Raw genomic sequence first — 19,121 nt, 5'->3', positions numbered from 1 at the left:
AAAATGAGGTTTTAGAACTCAAAAATACATGCAAAAAGATATCTTTTAGCTGGCAAGTTTATGGTCTTCACAGATATTCTGATATGTGTATGCACAGACTCATAAAACACAAACAAGAATACTCTTTACTGCAAGATTTTTGGATGGTTTCTATTGCGTGTGTTCCTTATGCTATTGCTGGTGCTTTTAGGTGCTGCTTTGCTATAAATAGGAATCCTCCTATTCATCATTTTCTATCATTCTGATTTAAGAATTTATTATGAAGCCATGGAACAAAAATCGATAACACCTGACCTGAATGAACTAGATATTATGCACAGCAAATCGCTGAAGGGAGCATTTTTCCATAACTTACAGATTTAACTTTGAAAATAAGTTTTAAAATGTTCATCCAAAACAGTCATGATTACTTATGAATAATGGATGCATCTGAATAAAACAAGTCTGGTTTCAAAGCAGTTTTCCATAGAATAAAGATTATAAAATTAGTTAGATAATGTACCTATATTAGAGAAACGTGTCCAGCTCTCCTCTCAGTCTTAGGACATATCTGTACTGAACTCGGCTGAGTCACTGAGCTGGATGGTGCAGTCTTGTGATGCCACCATCTGTGTCACACTTATCGCACAACCACCATCAACTCAGCACCTTTCAGAAACACTGAACGAACTCGAAAAAGAAGGAACATTGTCTTCTCCAGGCCCTCCTCCTCAAGTTCTTCGCTCTACAGAAGTTCTCTACAAGTTTTACGTTTATGAATAGCAGCCCATTCTTGCTGAGATCTCTAACCTACATTCACTACTGCTTCAGCTTCCAAAGAGGAGAGATTCAAAACACAATAAACAATTCTATAAAACGTAAAATCTTACGCAATGCCTCTTGAATTGTCATCTTATACTTCTACAGTCCAAAAACCAAGAGATTATTCTAAAAACTTTAATGTTTCATAAACACTGGCAGAATAGAAAGCCAGAGAAGTTCTCCATTCATCAGCTAACTCTAACAATGAAGTTATCAAATAAACCTGTAAACGTTGATGGATTTCCGAAATAGATTTCTCTAAGGTGCTTTGAAATGCTGACAGAACCATAAATGCTCACAAGCAAAACAATCTATTGTAAGACTATAAAGATGAAATGTGACTGCTTTCAACAGAATTATGGATTTGATAAAAATCACCCTGCTAAATAAATACTTACCATAGTCATTATCATAAAAAACAATGAATTTCTGCCAGGCATATTCTGTGACCACCCTCAAGATGACATCATTTAAGTAGACAGGAGGGCGGACAGAGAGTGTGTAGTCATCGTTGCGATTGCTCCTGGTGAGCCCACAGCCACTCCTTGGCGTTCCTGCCGTTGAGCGTTGGATGAAGAGGTGAGGGATGTGCATGGCATCTGCCAGTGACTGCAGGGATCCTGCTGACGTGCAGCCGATGGAGCTGACAAGGGCCAGGATGCCCTGGTTCATCAGGTCACAGGCTGTAAGAAAACAGTGATATCTGAGGTGAGAGCGCTTCAGTGCACAGGGCCTATTTTGCTGTTGAAATGCAGACACTGGGAATTGAAACACAAACAGGTTCCAACAAGTGAAACATGGATAAAATTTTGTACATTAAGTAAATTCAGACCTGAAATTTATTAAAATCACAAGGCTTCTCTATTCCCTTTGAGCTTGTGGTGAAAGTTGGAAGACCTGTCCACCTTGCCCAGAAAAGAATTATCCCTTGAAAATGAGACCCACCCTTGGGGACTTCTGAGGAACGTTAAGAACAGATTCCAGCTACTGAATTAACATGACCACCCAGTGAAATAAGCACTCTTGAAAGTCTAGCACAATAGCTTCATGAATAGGATCTTTGTTATTATACAGAGAAAACATGAAGAAACAACATCTCGGGCTTGCTGTCAACCTTTGAAGACAACTAAACATGATTACGTACGTTAACTTGTCCAAGTAAAAACTGAGTTCCGTTTGGGTTTCAAGAGATATATGCAACAATCTTATGTAACTTAGTTTTTATGTTTTCTTTTTCTTTTTTTTTAAAAAAAAAGCTAGTCTTACAAATAGCAAAGTCTTTTCAAAATTCAGTGAATAGTCTATACACATTTACTCTCCTCACTTCTGTAAGAAATGCGTGGAGTAGTTTATGCAGAAAATAACACCTTGTAACTAACGATCCTCTTAATGAGGGCTGAGTTAAAGCAGACAGTCTCTGAAGTACAATACCAATGACCTCCACATTAATATCAAAGGTGTTTATCATGATTAATGTTAATGCAATCAATAAATATCAAAAGAATTAATAATGATTAGGTCTGTAATTTTGAAGGATTACCCTATGAAATAAAGCAGAGTCAAGTGTTTATATTGGGTTTCTAACAGACTAGAGAGCTTCAATGAAGAAACAACAGAGGCTTGTAGCATGATTCCCCAGAGGACACCCCAGGCTAAATTTTGAAATACTCAATTTGCCACCGGCAAAGCTACACATGCAGTTAACCTGCTTTTACACATGTAAATTAGGTAACAGGATGGTAAAGAGTAATATGTATTTACATATTAATATCTAATACTAAACTGTGCAATTACTTATTTTGCAAGAATATTCTGCACACACAACAGATGCAGGCAAAACCAAGAAACTCCCATGTGAGAATATATTCCCCTAAAAATATGAAAACCTATTTTAGCGCCAGACCTGTTGTCTTATATCATACAGCTCTTACTCATGATGAGTAATGTTTTACTTTGCAAAAACATAGATCTCAACAGGAACATTCACAGTGTGAGGAACGGAGTTCCACATTCAAACCCAAGTGGAGATTGACTTTGTAGCCAAAGGACAGCACCAGAGGTCATGAATGAAGCCTCTTCCTAAAGCCGGCGCATTACTCTCCTTAAGATACAGAGATCAGGAACATGTCATGGTGGATTTCTGGGGTGTACTGATGCCACTGAGGTTCCATCTGGTGAGAACACTTCCGAATTCCTTCATGCAGATAAATATGGGAAGGCGAGTGTTGCTATAGAAAGGTTTCAAAGTGTTTTGACTCAGGATAGTGTTCTCTCTATATACGCTCTGAACATAGCTCAGCTTTTGGGCCAGCTTCTGGGTTTCAGGTTAAAGGTAATACATTTCCAATAACCACAAGTATCTTTTTTACAGAATAGTACCAAATATCATTGGAGAAAAAAAATTATCAGTATCTCACAAGTTTCCAATTTTCAGAAGATTTCAAAACAATCTTATTAGCTATTCAACTTTTTTACTGCTCATCACATTCTTGGCCATCACTTTCAACAAAGATAAAGAGCTTGTCAAGTTATCTTTTCAGGTAGATGCTGAATCTCTTTCTTGATATGGTTTTCCTGCACCAAGTACTGCAACAACTAGGTTGCATATCCCAGTGAGAATGCTACCGCTTGAGAAAAACTTTTTATTGATATATTGATCTATCCATCAATAAATACTTGTGGCTATCTATAAGTCTATAGTTGTCTTCATAACTAGATATCAGGAGATAAATCAAATTGATGCTAGATTTTGCAAAAGTCTGCTTTTAATTCAAAAAAAAGTAAGTGTATATGATCCTGATGCCACCTGTTCAAATAAAATATGTAGTGTAACCCTCCGGTCTCTCAAACAGGACTTAAAAAAAATTTAGCAGAGTTGAACTGCATTACAAAAATTGCTTGAAAATGTCTAAGTTTCCAGGCATGCTTTCAGATCAAGAATAACCAGTACACTACGAAGTAGGAAACACTCTTTTTGTGAAAATTGTTATTGAAACATGAAGGGGAAGAAAACAGCATGGAATATTTAGCTCCACAGGGCCGAATGCTAACACTGGCAAACAAAATGAATAAAGGATTAAAATCTTCTCTCTTGACACTGCACCACGTTTGTTACAATAGCCTCAGGACTGAAGTCGCATGTGTGGCTCTTTCTTCCATGATACGCTAATGAGAATAGTGTGTGCTGGATTGGGGCAATATGCAGTTAATTATGTTCGCAAATGGACCTTATTCCTGTACACTTAGGGACTATTTAATTCACAGAGAGTTAGCTGTCAGAGAAAGGCCCGTTATCTCAGAGGCAGGCTTTTCTAGAAAATGAGTGTATGAGTTGCAGAGTTTGCCTGAGTCAGTCTGACTGGATTATTCTTTGAACAGAAATAGAATTTATACAATATGTGCACATACAAAGTAAGAAAGACCTTGAGGTGCTGGAGTGTGTCCAAAGAAGGGCTACAAAGCTGCTGAAGGGTCTAGAGAACAAGTCTTATGACAAGCAGCTGAAGGAACTGAGGTTTTTTTAGCCTAGAGAAAGGAAGGCTCAGGGGAGACCTTAGCACTTTCTACAACTACCTGAAAGGAGGTTGTAGCAAGGTGGGTGTCAGTCTCTTCTCCCAAGTAACAAGTGACAGAACAAGAGGAAATGTCCTGAAGTTACACCAGGTGTGATAGTTTGATGGGGGGGGGGCGCGATGTTCTGGTGGCAGGAGAGGGGATTTGTTCCCTGTGCCACCAGATCTGAGTCCCATCCCCCTCAGGGGGTTGAGCCAAATCGGCGCCTCTGCGAATTGCCCTATTTAAGTTGAGGCCATATTTAAGTTGAGACAAAGGGATGGGAAAAGGTCTTTTGCCCAGGAGCAGGAGAGGGGAGGAGGGCGCTGCCCTCGCTCCCGGCTCCCGGACGGGCAGCTGCCCGGGGCTGGGCCGGTGCCATGTGCTCAAGATGGCACCGGCAGAGCCGCATGGGGAGCTCGGGAAGCATCCCGCTCCCGGGGTGCCCGCCGGGACGAGTTCACCCAGAGAGGACTAAGATCTAAGAGAAATGGCCACACCGACACCAGGTCAGTCAAGATGGAGTGGGAGGAGGTGTGCTGGAGCTGAAGTTTCCCTTACAATCTGTGGCGAGAAGGCAGGCGGCCCCCCTGCAACCAAGATAGACTCAGCAGAGCAGAGACCCACTCACATTGTATATCTACAATGTTTCTCCATTGTAGATATACATAGCACATTAAGCACATAGCATGTGTATCACACGCTGGCACGCACCCAGCACTGCATTTAACTCTTCAGCTTATCTCGTCTTTCCCAAAATGCAAAGCTTCCAACACTGGTGGGCTGGTTGCCAGCAGCAAAAGAGCAATCTTTTAGAGTAAAACATCTTCTAAGTTAGTTTGGCATGGCATCTAAAGAATATAAAAAAAAACTAATTTTGAGTTCAGTATGCTATTTTTTGAACTAAAGAGCATAGCCAATACAATTTGAAATAAATAATTTACACCTAGGCTACCAGTTTTTACAAGTAGAGCAGAATTTAAATAGCTATGGTTAAAATATATTCTCTGTAAAATGGAAACAATGGTAGGTCCTTAAATAACTATTAGTTGCTGTAATTTATAAAAAAATATTTTAAAAAATCCATAAATAAGAACAAGTTTAAAAATGGATGCAGGAATAAATAAGAAACATCAAAAAAAGGACTACTGAGATTTAATTATTGCTACAAACGCGAGCATTTTCTTACTTATTTCTCTCTTTTTCTTCCTGATAAGTCACAAAAAAAAAAAAAATCACTCTTGCACACCACAAACTGATAAGTCAAATTGAAAAAAAAATAGTAAAAAATTTCTGGAGACTTCAGTAACAGCGTAATTTGGCGTTCATTTAAATTACTGGTTGTTGTGGGTTAGGCCGCTCTGGCAACCAAACCCTACACAGTCGCTCACTCACCCTCCCCCACCCCCAGGGATGAGGGAAAGAATCAAAGAAGAAAAAGAAAAGAGACCCGAGGGTTGAGATAGGAACAATTTACTACTACCGCTACCAATATATATATATGTACGGATATGTACCAGGATAAACATATACAAATGAGTGATGTACAGTGTAATTGCTCACCACCCTTGACCGAGGCCCGTCTCATCCTGAAGCTGCAATCCCAAAACAGATAAATCCCGATACTGCAATCCTGGATAAACGGGAGGCCCAAAATAGAGAGCGAGAGAGAGAAAGCACTCAGAGTCCTAAACTGAGAGTCCCGGAAGGGCAAAAAGCCCTTCTTTCCCACTGACCCTCACTTTTATACTGGGCATGACGCTGCATGATATGGAATATTAATCAGCCAGTTTGGCCTCAATCTTAAGTCCAAGTACAAATCGCAAGGAGAGTCGTGGACTCCTTGTCCCAGCTATGCTCCTCCCTTATCCTGTTGTGCTCCTGCACACTGGCAAGAACACGGCACACTGAAAAGTCCTTGGAGTCTCACTTCCAACCACAGACATCAGCTTGCTATCAACATTCTTCTCAGAGTGAGCCTCTGAGTAAAACCAAAACATGGAGCTCTTCTAGCTGCTAAAAAGAAGAGCTAACTGTCCCAGCTAAAACCAGGACACTGGTTAAAATAAGTCAGACCAACTCTTAACATTATTTTTTTGAAAATGCCAAATCTTGTGCACAGAGAGTGGATAGTATCCTTTTAAATAATCAGAGATGTATTTTGGGGTCCTTTTAATCTTCTGTAATTTAGAAATTACCAGTCTGCTTCCAGACCAGTAGTGTTGTTTGACTGAGTATATGCCGAATGAACAGAAATTAGATCTCAATCCTCCTCTCAGAGTTCTGATCCCATGGCCCTGGCTTGTATACCCCAATGTTATTCCCCTGGACATTCTTTTCCAAGCTAGCATCATTTTGCTCTCACTGCTCCTGGATGTTTTCCACATATTACCCACCTAGAGTGCTGTCTCAAAGCTATTTATCTGAAGGTGAAGCTGGGAAAAAAAAACAAACCAACCTCTCTTCACCAATATCTCTGTTTTGGGATGGAGTGTGAAAGGTTATAAACAGGTTTTTTCCCTGTGCATCTACTCAGTGTTTTGGAAGTTCTCCAAGGACTCTGAAATCAGGGAGGCTCTATACAATTGGGCCAAATTGGCATTCCCTTGATTTCTGTAGAAGATGTATACAACCTTTCCACACAAACATTTTTTATCTTACTTGCTTTTGGGGCCTATACTATTCACCACCAGATGGATCACAGGTTCCCTGGAACGATACTCGGATTCATTTCCCATTCCAACAAGGTAGCCAGGAACCCACAAGCCAGTCAAAGGTCAGGGAGTAAAATCTAGTCCGTTAGAACCCTCAGGTTTTCCCCACACATTAGCTGTGAAGAGATTATTTACAGATTTATTAGTGTGTTCTGGAAATTCATCATTCCTTCCATCACCCTGTTTGTACTAATCCACATCCAATCAGGACAAATAGCTGATTCAAGGGGCAAAATATATCGGGTGACTTAAGCACCTATAAAAGGGTATTAGGCCATTGGAACTTCTACATAGCTTGGAAAATATAAGCAATTATTTCTTGTTTACTTTGAGAATATGCTTCTGGCTGCTACTCAAATCTTTTCTTAGTTTCAGGATGCTGATGAAGACAAAAGGACTGTAGCAAGCAAATTCCCTTTTGCAAAGGATAAGCAATAAGGTGCAAGTGTGGATTTCTTTCATTGAGATGTTCTGCTCCCTCCTCATCAAGCGGCCATGCTAACCACAAAGCAATTTTTTTTGTCTTTGTGACCTTTAAACAACAGTCCCAAAACATTCATGAAATTCATTGCAGAAAGATAATGTGCTCACGTGAGAAAAGCCATGAAAATTTACAAGAAGTTTAAACAGATAAAGTTCAAGTCTTTTTGTTTGGTGTTCATAATCTTGATGTAACAAGTAAGAATAAAATGTGATTATGAGACCCATGATCAAGTGAGCTTAGCCTCAAATTTTCTATAAATCTTTTTAGTCACTTTTGGATAGCAATTCTTCTCTTGCAAATTATTTTTCCTTCATAACACAATGGTTCATCCAAGACTTAGAACTGAATTATTTGGAGATGAGTGACAGCACATTTTTAATATATCCTGAAAACTATTCAGAAGGAAATAAGGGTAAGATAGGAAGGGAAGGAGGAATATTATTGACTGGTTTTTAAAGAATATTTGCCTCTGCAGTGCAGAAAAAGTCTGTCCTGTTCCTTTTCTTGATAAAGTTATAGAAAGCAATTTCATTTACATCTTTTCTGTAAACATAAGCCAATCTCCTCCTCCCCTCCACTACACTATATACAACTCAAACTGCTAACAGTATTTTAAATTCACTTGTAATTAACCTTAAAGGGATTTTAGTTTGTCCTGACTGTAAAACAAACTTGTGTTTGAGTCTTAATAGCTGTGCTTTCTAAGCCTTGGGATTTTTTTTTGTTTGGGAAAAATAATACAAGCTTCTGATATCTAAGAATAAAAAATACTACCAGAGAGTGCATTTGCATCTCTTGCACAAAATACCACAACCACTTTTGGATGTTTCTACTGAGAAGTATTTTATGAGTGTCTTTTCTGGGTCAGATTTCTTCATGTACACAGGCTTTGTCAACTATGGTAACGATAAATCCATCATATTAAAATTTAATAATTCATCTGAGCCTTGGAAAAATAAACTAGAAGTCTCACAAGTTTGGAGAGAGACAAGATTTATACACAAAAGGTATTTTGACACCATCTCTTACAGGATGGAATAAGAGAGCTTGAAAGAAACACAGCTTGTAAAGGCTATCAAATGGAAGGCTCCGCAAGTTCTCTTTTTGGACAAAAGTCCAGATTTATTTATTTTTTCCTCCAAGACAACCTGCAGCTCTTCTGTTCAATTCTACAGAGGCACACAGAGGGCATGTGTGTCACAAGATTACCACACCAGGGAGAGAAACATCAGTACAACTTCCTACATTTTTCAAATCTGGTTTCACCTGGTATTCAACAGTTGCATCGAGGCTCTGTCTCAGAGGGGTGAAGGCTCCTAGCCCTTCAAGAAGCCTGAACTCCTATGAAAAATGTCAAAAATTCTCCAACATTTTAGAGAAGTTACACAACCACAAATCTTCAGCTGAAGAATGGCTTTAGCTGTCAACTCTTCTAGCATGTGAACACAAGTATACTCTCCAAAAAGTGCCACAGCTTTTCAGGATGCCTATGGTTGAGAGATGAAAAGAAGCTGTAGTGCTGACAGACCTGGAAAGCAGAGGCTGTGCCAGCCAGCACTGCTGCAGAAAGCTTCGATATGAGTACTAACAGGTGAAGAGGGCGGGGAAAGAAGGAGGTTAAATCAATTAAAGCCAGGCAGTAGCATTCCTCGGAGACAGGGCTAGAGATGCATCACAAAACTGACCTCTAGGATTCTAGCATCCCAACAGGGATGTCTATCTGCAAAGTCCATGTAGTCCATTGGAAACTAAGGAACGCAAAGAAATCCAGGCCTAGATTCCAAGAATGACTCCAAAATCCTCCCTTTTTTTATGCTGATCCCTCACTGACACAAGCCAAATCTCACCCTACTGCCAGCACCCTCGCTCAAAGTGTCGCATGAGCAATTTCCATTCATCCATTCAAAATGAAAACATTTCTTTTGTAACCATTGGTAGATTACACTTGAGTACCTATTTAATGATGAAGCATATATTACTTTAGTCTACTGTGCAACTTCCTCCATCCCTTACTTCTTCATCTTCATCCCTGCACTGTTGCTGAGTATTTTAATTTCCCTAACCAGAACTGTTTGAGAAGTTATTAAGCAGCACGTAGTATCCGATACCCTTTTTAACAGCTAGCTTGCCTGCTGCAGAGCAGACAATTGCTGCATAGCAGCAATTGAACGGAAACAAAAAGGCTGAGTCTTAACGTGGCTTAATATAAAATTAAAGACAATTTTATCAAAAGATATCATCCTGATAAAATCTTAAGGATTTACTCTAGTTCTGTGTTCTCTGAAAGTCTGTGTAGAAGTGCTGGGGAAAAAGCATAAACAGCAAATCTGTTTAAACCTTGAACATCAACAATTCTCATTTTACAGACTTGCTCAAAACAAGCCAGGGCAACATGCTTGTTAAGAGCACAAAAGACTGAACTTGATGCTGTTTGACAAAAATTACACTTTCCTTGCCACCTATCAGTAAGATTGTCAGGCAATTTTTCCTTCCAGCCCTTCCATCTCGGATCTAACTTTACCTTGCTATCTGCTTTTTCTTCCCCAGGCACTGCAGAACATCGGCTTTTATCCTCCCATTGCCTGTTCTCCCTCTCTCTTTAGGATCTGGTCCAGCCAGGCAAAGCAACTTGCTCTATCTCTTCATGTTTCCTCCTCCATCTCTTCTTTTATTTTTTTTTTTTCCCCACCTACTTCACCCCATCTCCTCCTATGTCAAGAAACTGGACTGAGAATCTTAAGATTTATATCCTGGTCCCGTCTTTGCCATCAGTTTGTTGAATGACTGATTTTGGATGAGTAATCTGATTTCTCTTATTCTTTGGCAATTATGATACTTCGACATCTTTGTAAAACACTTTTGCATGATCTAAACACAAAGGATTATACTTGTGTTCCCCTCCAACTATTTTTTCTGAGGTTAGAAGGTCCATTTCTTAGCATAATCCATATTGTTAGAAGTTCCTTTACATACTCTCTGTTTTCTGAATGTTCATGTTTCATAGCTTTTCTTTCTTGCCCAAACTATTAGTATGGAGACAACAGGCTCTGCCAGAGAGATGCAGTGCAAAGCACAATACCACAACCTAGTCCAGGGCAGACAAAAGAACGCACAGCTGGTAGCATTAGTTTAATTGGAAGCCCTACAATGGAGAGAGCTGCCTGTGCTGCCCTGGATGAGCTTGGCATTCTCCCAAGCATAGATATTATTGAACAATACTGCTCAAAATAAGACCAGCCCCCAAAGGAAAAGAAATCTGTGAACAGCAATCTGGGAGAGCTTTCTTTCCTACAGTGCAAACAGTAAACATCCAGGGAATGTTCTGCTAAGGGGACAGTAAAGCAACTGTTTTTAGTGTGTGTGTGGCATTGTGGAGAGAGAAAAGTATTTTCACAAGCCAAAAAAAAGGCACACATTTAATTCCATTTTAAAAAAGAAAAGGAAAAAAAAGAGGCAATTCTACTAGACAAGTGAATCGAACAGAGCAATTTGAAGGCAAATAATATTAAGGCCAGATCTTGCATTTCCCATGAAAGACAGAAACAGACTCTACGTAAAGACAAAAGAGCTTTATACGAGAATAAAAAGAAAGCAAGGAAGACAGTACATCAAGTGCAAAAAACACATGGGTGTGAAAAAACTAAGTCCGTAGGAGTTCAGAACATCAGTTCCATTAACAACTTAGCCACTCAAGAAAATCTTAGACGAGTCAAAACAACTATCACCATTATTATTTGCTAAGAATAGACATTGTGCTTATTTCACTGACACACAGAATAACAACCGTGGCAAGAATAAAAATATCAACTACCTTTTATAGAACACTTTTTATTCGTAGCTCTGAAAATGCTTTGCGAAGAACCTCAGCATCTTCATCTCTATTTCACAGAAGAAAAAAAAAAACAGATGTGCCAAGGGGAATTACTTGCCCAAGGTCAGAAAGCAAAGAAAGAAAATTGTTTTCCATGTCAAGCTAAAACATGCACAAAGACTGAAATGAAAGTCTTTTGTTGCAGATTTTCATTGTTTGTTTTGTGTATTAGTGTGCCATTGAAAGCATTTTATGTTCTGAGCCCAATATAACTAAGCTTTATGAAGAGGAAAGATCTGAAAGACAAGACAATGTGGCCTACAGTGGAATTAAGTGATAAAGAGTTGCAGATGCATAGAAACCCCAGAGCAAGAGCACTGTTGATTATGAGGGATGGGGGGCATGTGTCACAACGCTGAGACACAGGCATGTATGTAGTGGGGAGTGAATGAGGCAAACACAGAGCTGTAAGTGAGAGACAAAGTCTTGGCATGTAACACAAATGACAGAAAATGTGAGGAGTATATTAGAAGTATTCAATAAAAGAGTAATCATAGAATCATAGAATGGTTTGGGTTGGAAGGGACCTCAAAGATCATCTAGTTCCAAACCCCCTGCCATGGGCAGAGAAACTCTCACCTACACCAGGTTGCTCAAATTCTCATCCAACCTGGCCTTGAACACTTCCAGGGGTGGGGCATCCACAACTTCTCTGGGCAACCTGTTCCAGTGCCTCACCACCCTCACAGTGAAAAATTTTTTCCTCAGATTTAATCTAAATCTGCCCTCTTTCAATTTAAAGCCATTGCCCCTTGTTCTGTCACTACACACCCTTGTAAAAAGACCCTCTCCAGCTTTCCTGTAGGCCCCCTTTAGGTACTGGAAAGCTGCTATAAGATCACCCCAGAGTCTTCTCTTCTGCAGGCTGAACAGCCCCAACTCTCTCAGCCTGTCTTCATAGCAGAGGTGTTCCAGCCCTCGGATCATCTTCGTGGCCCTCCTCTGGACTCGTTCCAGCAGCTCCATGTCCTTCTTGTGCTGGGGACTCCAGAGCTGAACACAGTATTCCAGGTGGGGTCTCATGAGAGCAGAGTAGAGGGGCAGAATCACCTCCCTCTACCCTCCTGACCACGCTTCTTTGGATGCAGCCCAGGATACGGTTGGCTTTCTGGGCTGCCAGCGCACATTGCTGGCTCATGTTGAGCTTCTCATCCACCAGCACTTCCAAGTCCTTTTCCTCAGGGCTGCTCTCAATCCATTCTCCGCCCAGCCTGTATTTGTGCTTGGGATTGCCCTGACCCACGTGCAGGACCTTGCACTTGGCCTTATTGAACTTCATGAGGTTCTCACAGGCCCATCTCTCCAGCCTGTCAAGGTCCCTCTGGATGGCATCCCTTCCCTCCAGCGTGTCCACAACACCACACAACTTGGTGTCATCAGCAAACTTGCTGAGGGTGCACTCGATCCCACTGTCCATTTCTCCAAAGATGTTAAATAGCACTGGTCCCAGTACTGACCCCTGAGGAACACCACTCGTCACTGGCCTCCACCTGGACATTGAACTGTTGACCACAACTCTTTGAGCGCGACCATCCAGCCAATTCCTTATCCACCAAGTGGTCCATCCATCAAAACCATGTCTTTCCAGTTCAGAGATACGGATGTTGTGTGGGACAGTATCAAATGTTTTGGATAAGTCCAGGTAGATGATGTCAGTTGCTCTTCCCCTATCCATCAATGCTGTAACCTCATCATAGAAGGCCACCAAATTAGTCAGGCAGGATTTGCCCTTAGTGAAGCCATGTTGGCTGTCACTAATCACCTCCTTGTTTTCTATGTGCCTTAGCATAGGCGCCAGGAGGATCTACTCCATGATGTTGCCGGGCACAGAGGTGAGACTGACTGGCCTGTAGTTCCCTGAGTCTTCTTTTTTTCCTTTTTTAAAGATGGGGGCTATGTTTCCCCTTTTCCAGTCACTGGGAACTTCACCAGATTGCCACGATTTCTGAAATATGATGGATAGTCATTTAGCAACTTCATCTGCCAGTTCCCTCAGGACCCGTGGATGCACCTCATCAGGTCCCATGGACTTGTCCACCTTCAGGTTCTTTAGATGGTCTTGAACCTGATCTCCTACAGTGGGAGGTTCTTCATTCTCCCAGTCCCTGGCTTTGCCTTCTGTGTCTTGGGCTGCGCCGCTGGAGCTCTTGCCAGTGAAGACTGAGGCAAAGAAGTAATTTCATAAGGAAAATTACAGACACAGTGTTCAACTGAAGGGAAATCGGAAGGTATTGAGGTAAGAGGGGGTAAACCGCCATGCATGGAAAGTTGAGCTCCTGGGAAATAAACACTCATGATCAGATGTTTTGGAGAACGGCATATACTTGTATCAGATTGGGTATCTAGAATCAGCAGCAGAGGAATCCAGCATCTGAGCATGTTACTTACAAACATCCTCAGCGTGGTTTCATAGCTGACACGCAGCATGATTGGTCCTAACAACCTCAGATAAGCTACATATTCATCAACAATCTCATAAGACAGTGAAACCCAAAAGAACACATTTTAAAAGCGTTGAGGGTACGATGCTTATATAATGAATAAAAATTCAGAAATGTTAAAACAGTAATAGTGGACAGCATGGGGATGGCAAAAAGAGAACCCACAGTTTTTTGCAAGGAATAATAATAAAGGAATACGAAGAGTAAAGGGAAGTAATCACAAATTTGAGGTCACAGAGAAGGATGTTAAATGTTAGCCGCTAAGTGATGAGGCAGTGGGAGCTGCAGTTGAGAAGTAATAAACCCATTTATCCATCAAGGAGGAGGATGCGGGTTGCTGCCATGTGGGAGTACTGGAGGAGAGCAGAAGATACAGTAAGGAGGCCAGTGACAGTGATACTGTAACAGCTGAAGTGGTAGATAGCCAATGTGTTGCCGAATGTGTCAGTTAAAAGGGCATTGAGGGAAAACCAACTTGGTGCACGTTGTAGACAAAGTAGCAGCAGGGCTTGGCAGCAGTCTCAGCACACGAAGAGAAGGAGAGAGAAGACAAAACGTGCCTGAGAGTCTATTTTTGCTCTCTTACTCCAAGAATAATAATGGTGCAGCGTTTGGTGCCAGTTGTAACCTTTTACTGAGATTGCTTTGACTTTAATGGTTACAGGAGGTGCCAGGAAAAGAAGGTAATGCAGCTTTTTTTTTTCCCTTGACTTTTTCCAATGTCACAGAAAAAGAAATTTGCATATCTCAGAAATGGAAAATACACATTCTCAATAAGGAGTATTTGGGTAGCATTAAACACTTAACCTTGATTGGAAGCAGAAGTTGTTCTAAACCATGCACACTGTGGTAAAACAGGATTGCCAGGAGACTTAAAACTCATCTCTGACAACAAAGAGACACGGGTCCAACAAAAGACATACCCGATCAACTATCAGAAATCAGTTGACACAATCCTATTTCGAATCAGAGGTAAAGCTTCTCCTTTGCCTGCAAGTAACAGTATAGAACTGTATTTCTCTCTGACAAGTGCAAAACCATGTGGGGAGGAAAAAAACCAAGCAGTCTCAGCTTCCAAAACCGAAGCAGAAGTAGTTTCCCACTACTGCATACTTGCGCCCTGTATAGCTCAAGGTAGTAGTACCACGTGCAGGAACACCACATGGAGTGAAGCAGTTGAACCGCTGAGTCTATTTAGTCGCTTTTCCCTCAAATGGAAGTTACAGTTTTCTTCCCAGCTCCCTTGAAAATTTTAATTGCTATTGGATATAATCACCAGTGCTCACTACATTCCTTCAGATACCAGCAACTTTATTCTTCCATTGCAGTCTTCAATCCTGTGGGTGCAGCATTTCACATAGTGACTGACATGATTTTCTCCCCTTTCTCCAACTCTTTTATGAAACATCTTCCCACAATAACTCCGTACAGCAAGACTGTTGATTCTGCTACAGGGTTCTGTCATCTTGGCACATTTATCCATTTTGCATTGGTATCATCTCACGTATGAGTTTCAAGCAAGTTGGTCTGTCACCACCAGATGTGAACGAGGCGGGAATCAGGCTTATTGTGTGTATTGAAAGCTCCGGGTTAAGGATTGCAAATAGTGTCATTCCCTTCGGCCTGCTTTTTCTATGCAACATCACAGGGAAGGTACAAAGCTCAGAGATGTTTGCTTCAGATGTCAATTGCCTCTTGGGCACCATACCTGTGTGCTTAGCTCCAGTACGGAGTTCTGAACCCATGTGGAAAAAAAAGACCCACTGTCATTTAGCTTGCATAGCTTGCAGGGATGCCCTAAAACTGGCATTTAATCAGAGTACTACGTACCACCATCTGAGCTGCAGTACTACAGATAGCATGCCAAAGAGGAGCAAAGAGGCAAAAAAGAGAAAAGAACCAGTATAAACAGTATTTTTTTTTCATTCAGGCATGTCCAATACTTTATGAAAGCAAGGAGGTATAGCTATTCCCAATTTACCACGGTATCTGAAGTATATAACAGATTAAGCAGCACATCTGAAGAGCTGGAGTTACAAAATGCAAGTCTGTTTTTCTGCCCAGTACTTAGGTAAGCAGTAAAAGACTGGTCCCTATATAAGTGTGTTGTGGTTTTTTGGACTGAGGGTCGAGACAAGAACCAAGAGGGAGCACCCACCAACCATGGTCCCGGGCAAAACATGACTCAGACTTTCTTCAGAAAACAAAACAATTTATTAACAGTTACTTAACAGGAGACATAAGGGAACGAAACCGGTTACTTGAGAGGAGAAAAGAGAAAACAAGGCCCGATCTCAAACAACACCTCCCCACCCCGTTTCCTTTCGTTCCTGGCTCAACCTCCCCCCCGGCGGCACAGGGGGACAGGGAATGGGGAGTGCAGGTCAGTTCATGCGTGTTGTTAACTGCCGCTCCTTTCTTAAAGGAGGAGGAGTCTTTACACCATTTTTCCCTTGCTTTGGTGGATCCCCTACTCATGAAGAAAAAAGTCCCCAAACTTTTCCAACGTGAGTCCTGCCCGCAGGATTGCAATCCTTCCCCATGGATTGTACCAGTTCGGGCTTTACCAGTCTCGGCCTCTTAGGGAGCTGTTGCCACTCGCGTCGGCGTGGGTCGTCCCACGGATTCCAGATGCCTCCACGACCTCGTCGTGCATTTCCATGCCCCATTATTAACAGTACCTGGTCGCGCATCCCCTGCTCCACGACCTCTCCTGGGCTCAGGCATCTCTTTTCCGACGTGGGTTTCTCCACGGGCGACGAGTGGGTCTCTGCTCCGCCGAGTACACCCTGGCTGCAGGGGGGCCGCTTGCCATCTTCACACCGATTGCAAGGGAAACCTCAGCTCCAGTACACCTCCTCCTGCTCCATCTTGACTGACCCGGTCATTGTGGTTGTTTTCTCTTAGATCTTAATCCCCTCTAGAGGAGCTCAGCCCGGCGGGCACCCCGGGAGCGAGGCGCTTCCCGAGCCCCCCATGCGGCTCCCCCAGCGCCATCTTGAGCACATGGTGCCGGCCCGGCCCGAGCGGCCGCTCGGCCGGGAGCCGGGAGCAAGGGCAGCGCCCTCCTGCTCTCTCCTCGCTCCTGAGCAAAAAGCCCTTTTCCCACCCCTTTGTCCCAACTTAAATAGGGTAATTCACAGAGGCGCCAATTTGGCTCAACCCCCCGGGGGGGATGGGACTCAGATCTGGTGGCACAGGGAGCAAATCCCCTCTCCTGCCACCAGAACACCCCCCCACATCAAACTATCACAAAGTGTCACTCTAAATGCCCAAGTCTGCTGTTTGAATCCTGCATGCACAATAGAAAAAGTGCTGAAGTTTCAAAAATGTTTCTTTAAGACTGAGTAAAGCACACTTTTCTTAGGAACGTGAGCACTGCCAAGGGCGTTGTAGTAATGCCTACATCGTCTTTCTGCCACTGGGCTGGTCTGATCAAAGAACAGAGACAGCCTACCTTTCCCACTGCATCTCATTAGTGTGCTGCAAGAGGTGTTCCATGAAAAAAAGGAAGAAGGTCAGTTTTCAGAAATTAAATTACAGCTGACTGGCTGCCAAGAGTAAATAACTTCAAAATGCATTGTAATGCATGAGTTTGCATAATTCAAGTACATTATTCCATTGTCTGTAAGTCTATTTCTGCAGAACTTGTATAAAGCAGGAGGCTTAAGCTTAGCAAATAACCCTGATCTCATTTCACCAGTTTTGAAAGGTGTGAAGTTTTCTGACTTTCCAAGAGTTATGCCTGATCGTTGCCTATGAATTAGTTTGAAGAGAGTCAAGTAGACTTTGTCATTTTTGAAGTTCCATGCAATCAATTATTTTCCTTTGTTAGCAGGGTAATTTCGGACTGCTATACTAAGGCACTGTTAGTTACCCTGCATTTTTCTCTCATTCTCTCCCCCTTGCCACTTTTGATACTGGCTTATTTTTAATAAGAATGTAGTTGATACAGCAGAATTTTTTTAGGAATGAGATGCAAGCATTTCTTATTTGGTATATCTGCGGCACCCACACATACAAACATATATGCATACACAGAAAATGTCACATCACTGCCTCCAACTTCTTGTTCACAGCAGAATTCTGGGACCAGCTTCATGGGCTAAATGCAAAACCAAGAGAAAGAGACCAGCTTCAACTTTAAGAACATAGCCTCCAGCATTCTTGAAAGCTGTCTGCGTTTCTAAGCCTTTAAGTCATCCAACCACAGAAAAAAATCTAAGGTCAGTGCTTTGTAAAGCTTCAATTAACACAGGTGCATACTTAGTATTAGTGCAAGAAATGACCTGAAATCCAGTGATTTTGTCCCCACAATAGAAAAGGAAAGCCTTTTTTAGCCTGAAATTGACATTTGAATTAAAGCAGCTTTCAATCCTTGTTATTTTGTATGAGGGTAGATGAGCAATGTCAAAAACCACAGAATAAGATAACTTGCACAGAAGTTTGAAACACATATAAAGACTGTCAAATTACCACTCTTCTCAAAGTAAGAAATAAAAAGGGAGACAGAACAGGGAGGAAAAAAAAAAAAAAGAATCTTCTTATTTTCAATATCACTGCCTTTTCTAGAACCAAAACCTGACAGTGTTAAAATTCAGGAATGTTGAATAAAAAATGATACAGTGTAAGCCTAGTATCTTCATGCATCTCTAAGGTTTATAAACAACAGAAACTGGTAGAGTATTTAAAACAGGAAAAAACAAACAGACAAACAAACCAAAAACCTACCCAACGCTGTTCTCAGGAAAAATAAGGACAGGGCCCTGGAAACATAGTAAAAAGCTCTGCTTAAAGCAATTTTACCAGTATTTTAACAGCCTCAACAGTTTCTTCCTGTTAGAAATGTTTTTTCTCGTCACCTCATATTTTCTGGATTGCTTGGTGCCAATCAGCAGTTAAAGTATTCCAAGATTCTGAGGTTTTGGTGGCAATCTAAAATTGTGATTACAACTACATTAAATGCCTTGAGAATGTCTCCCAGATCTGGCATCACCAACGTGCCTTATCCCAACTCCATCTTTGGATGCCTTGTTTCTCCAAGACTGACTTTCTCTTCAAAGGACATACAGGCACAGAGCCTTGAAGAGACCTTTATAAAGTGCTTCAGGCTAGTACCCATTTTGTCAAATAGGTACCTACCCTCTGCAATGGAAAGAACTGCAGCTGGAGTGTCACCATGGAACTTGTGCTTTAACCTCACTTTTTATGTTTGCCATAAAGACAATTAACAGTATAGATATTTCTCTATCTACATG

General features: G+C 41.5%; 1 protein-coding gene across 2 annotated transcripts in view; it reads right to left on the bottom strand.

Moving 5' to 3' along the window:
• GRID2 (glutamate ionotropic receptor delta type subunit 2) overlaps positions 1-19,121 on the bottom strand; it is a 753,158-nt gene that overhangs the window by 317,092 nt on the left and 416,945 nt on the right. Inside the window, exon 3 of one of the 2 annotated variants that reach the window (XM_086611621.1) lies at positions 1,200-1,484. The exons of the other annotated variant lie outside the window; for it this stretch is intronic. Coding sequence (XP_086467747.1) covers positions 1,200-1,484 — 285 coding nt within the window. The remainder of the gene's footprint in view (positions 1-1,199; positions 1,485-19,121) is intronic. 2 annotated transcript variants of the gene reach the window in all.

This window comes from Tauraco erythrolophus, chromosome 5 (genome assembly GCF_009769465.1).
Source record: "Tauraco erythrolophus isolate bTauEry1 chromosome 5, bTauEry1.pri, whole genome shotgun sequence".
NCBI lineage: Eukaryota > Metazoa > Chordata > Aves > Musophagiformes > Musophagidae > Tauraco > Tauraco erythrolophus.
Note: the sequence above shows the minus strand (reverse complement) of the source record. Positions and strands in the feature narration are given on the sequence as shown.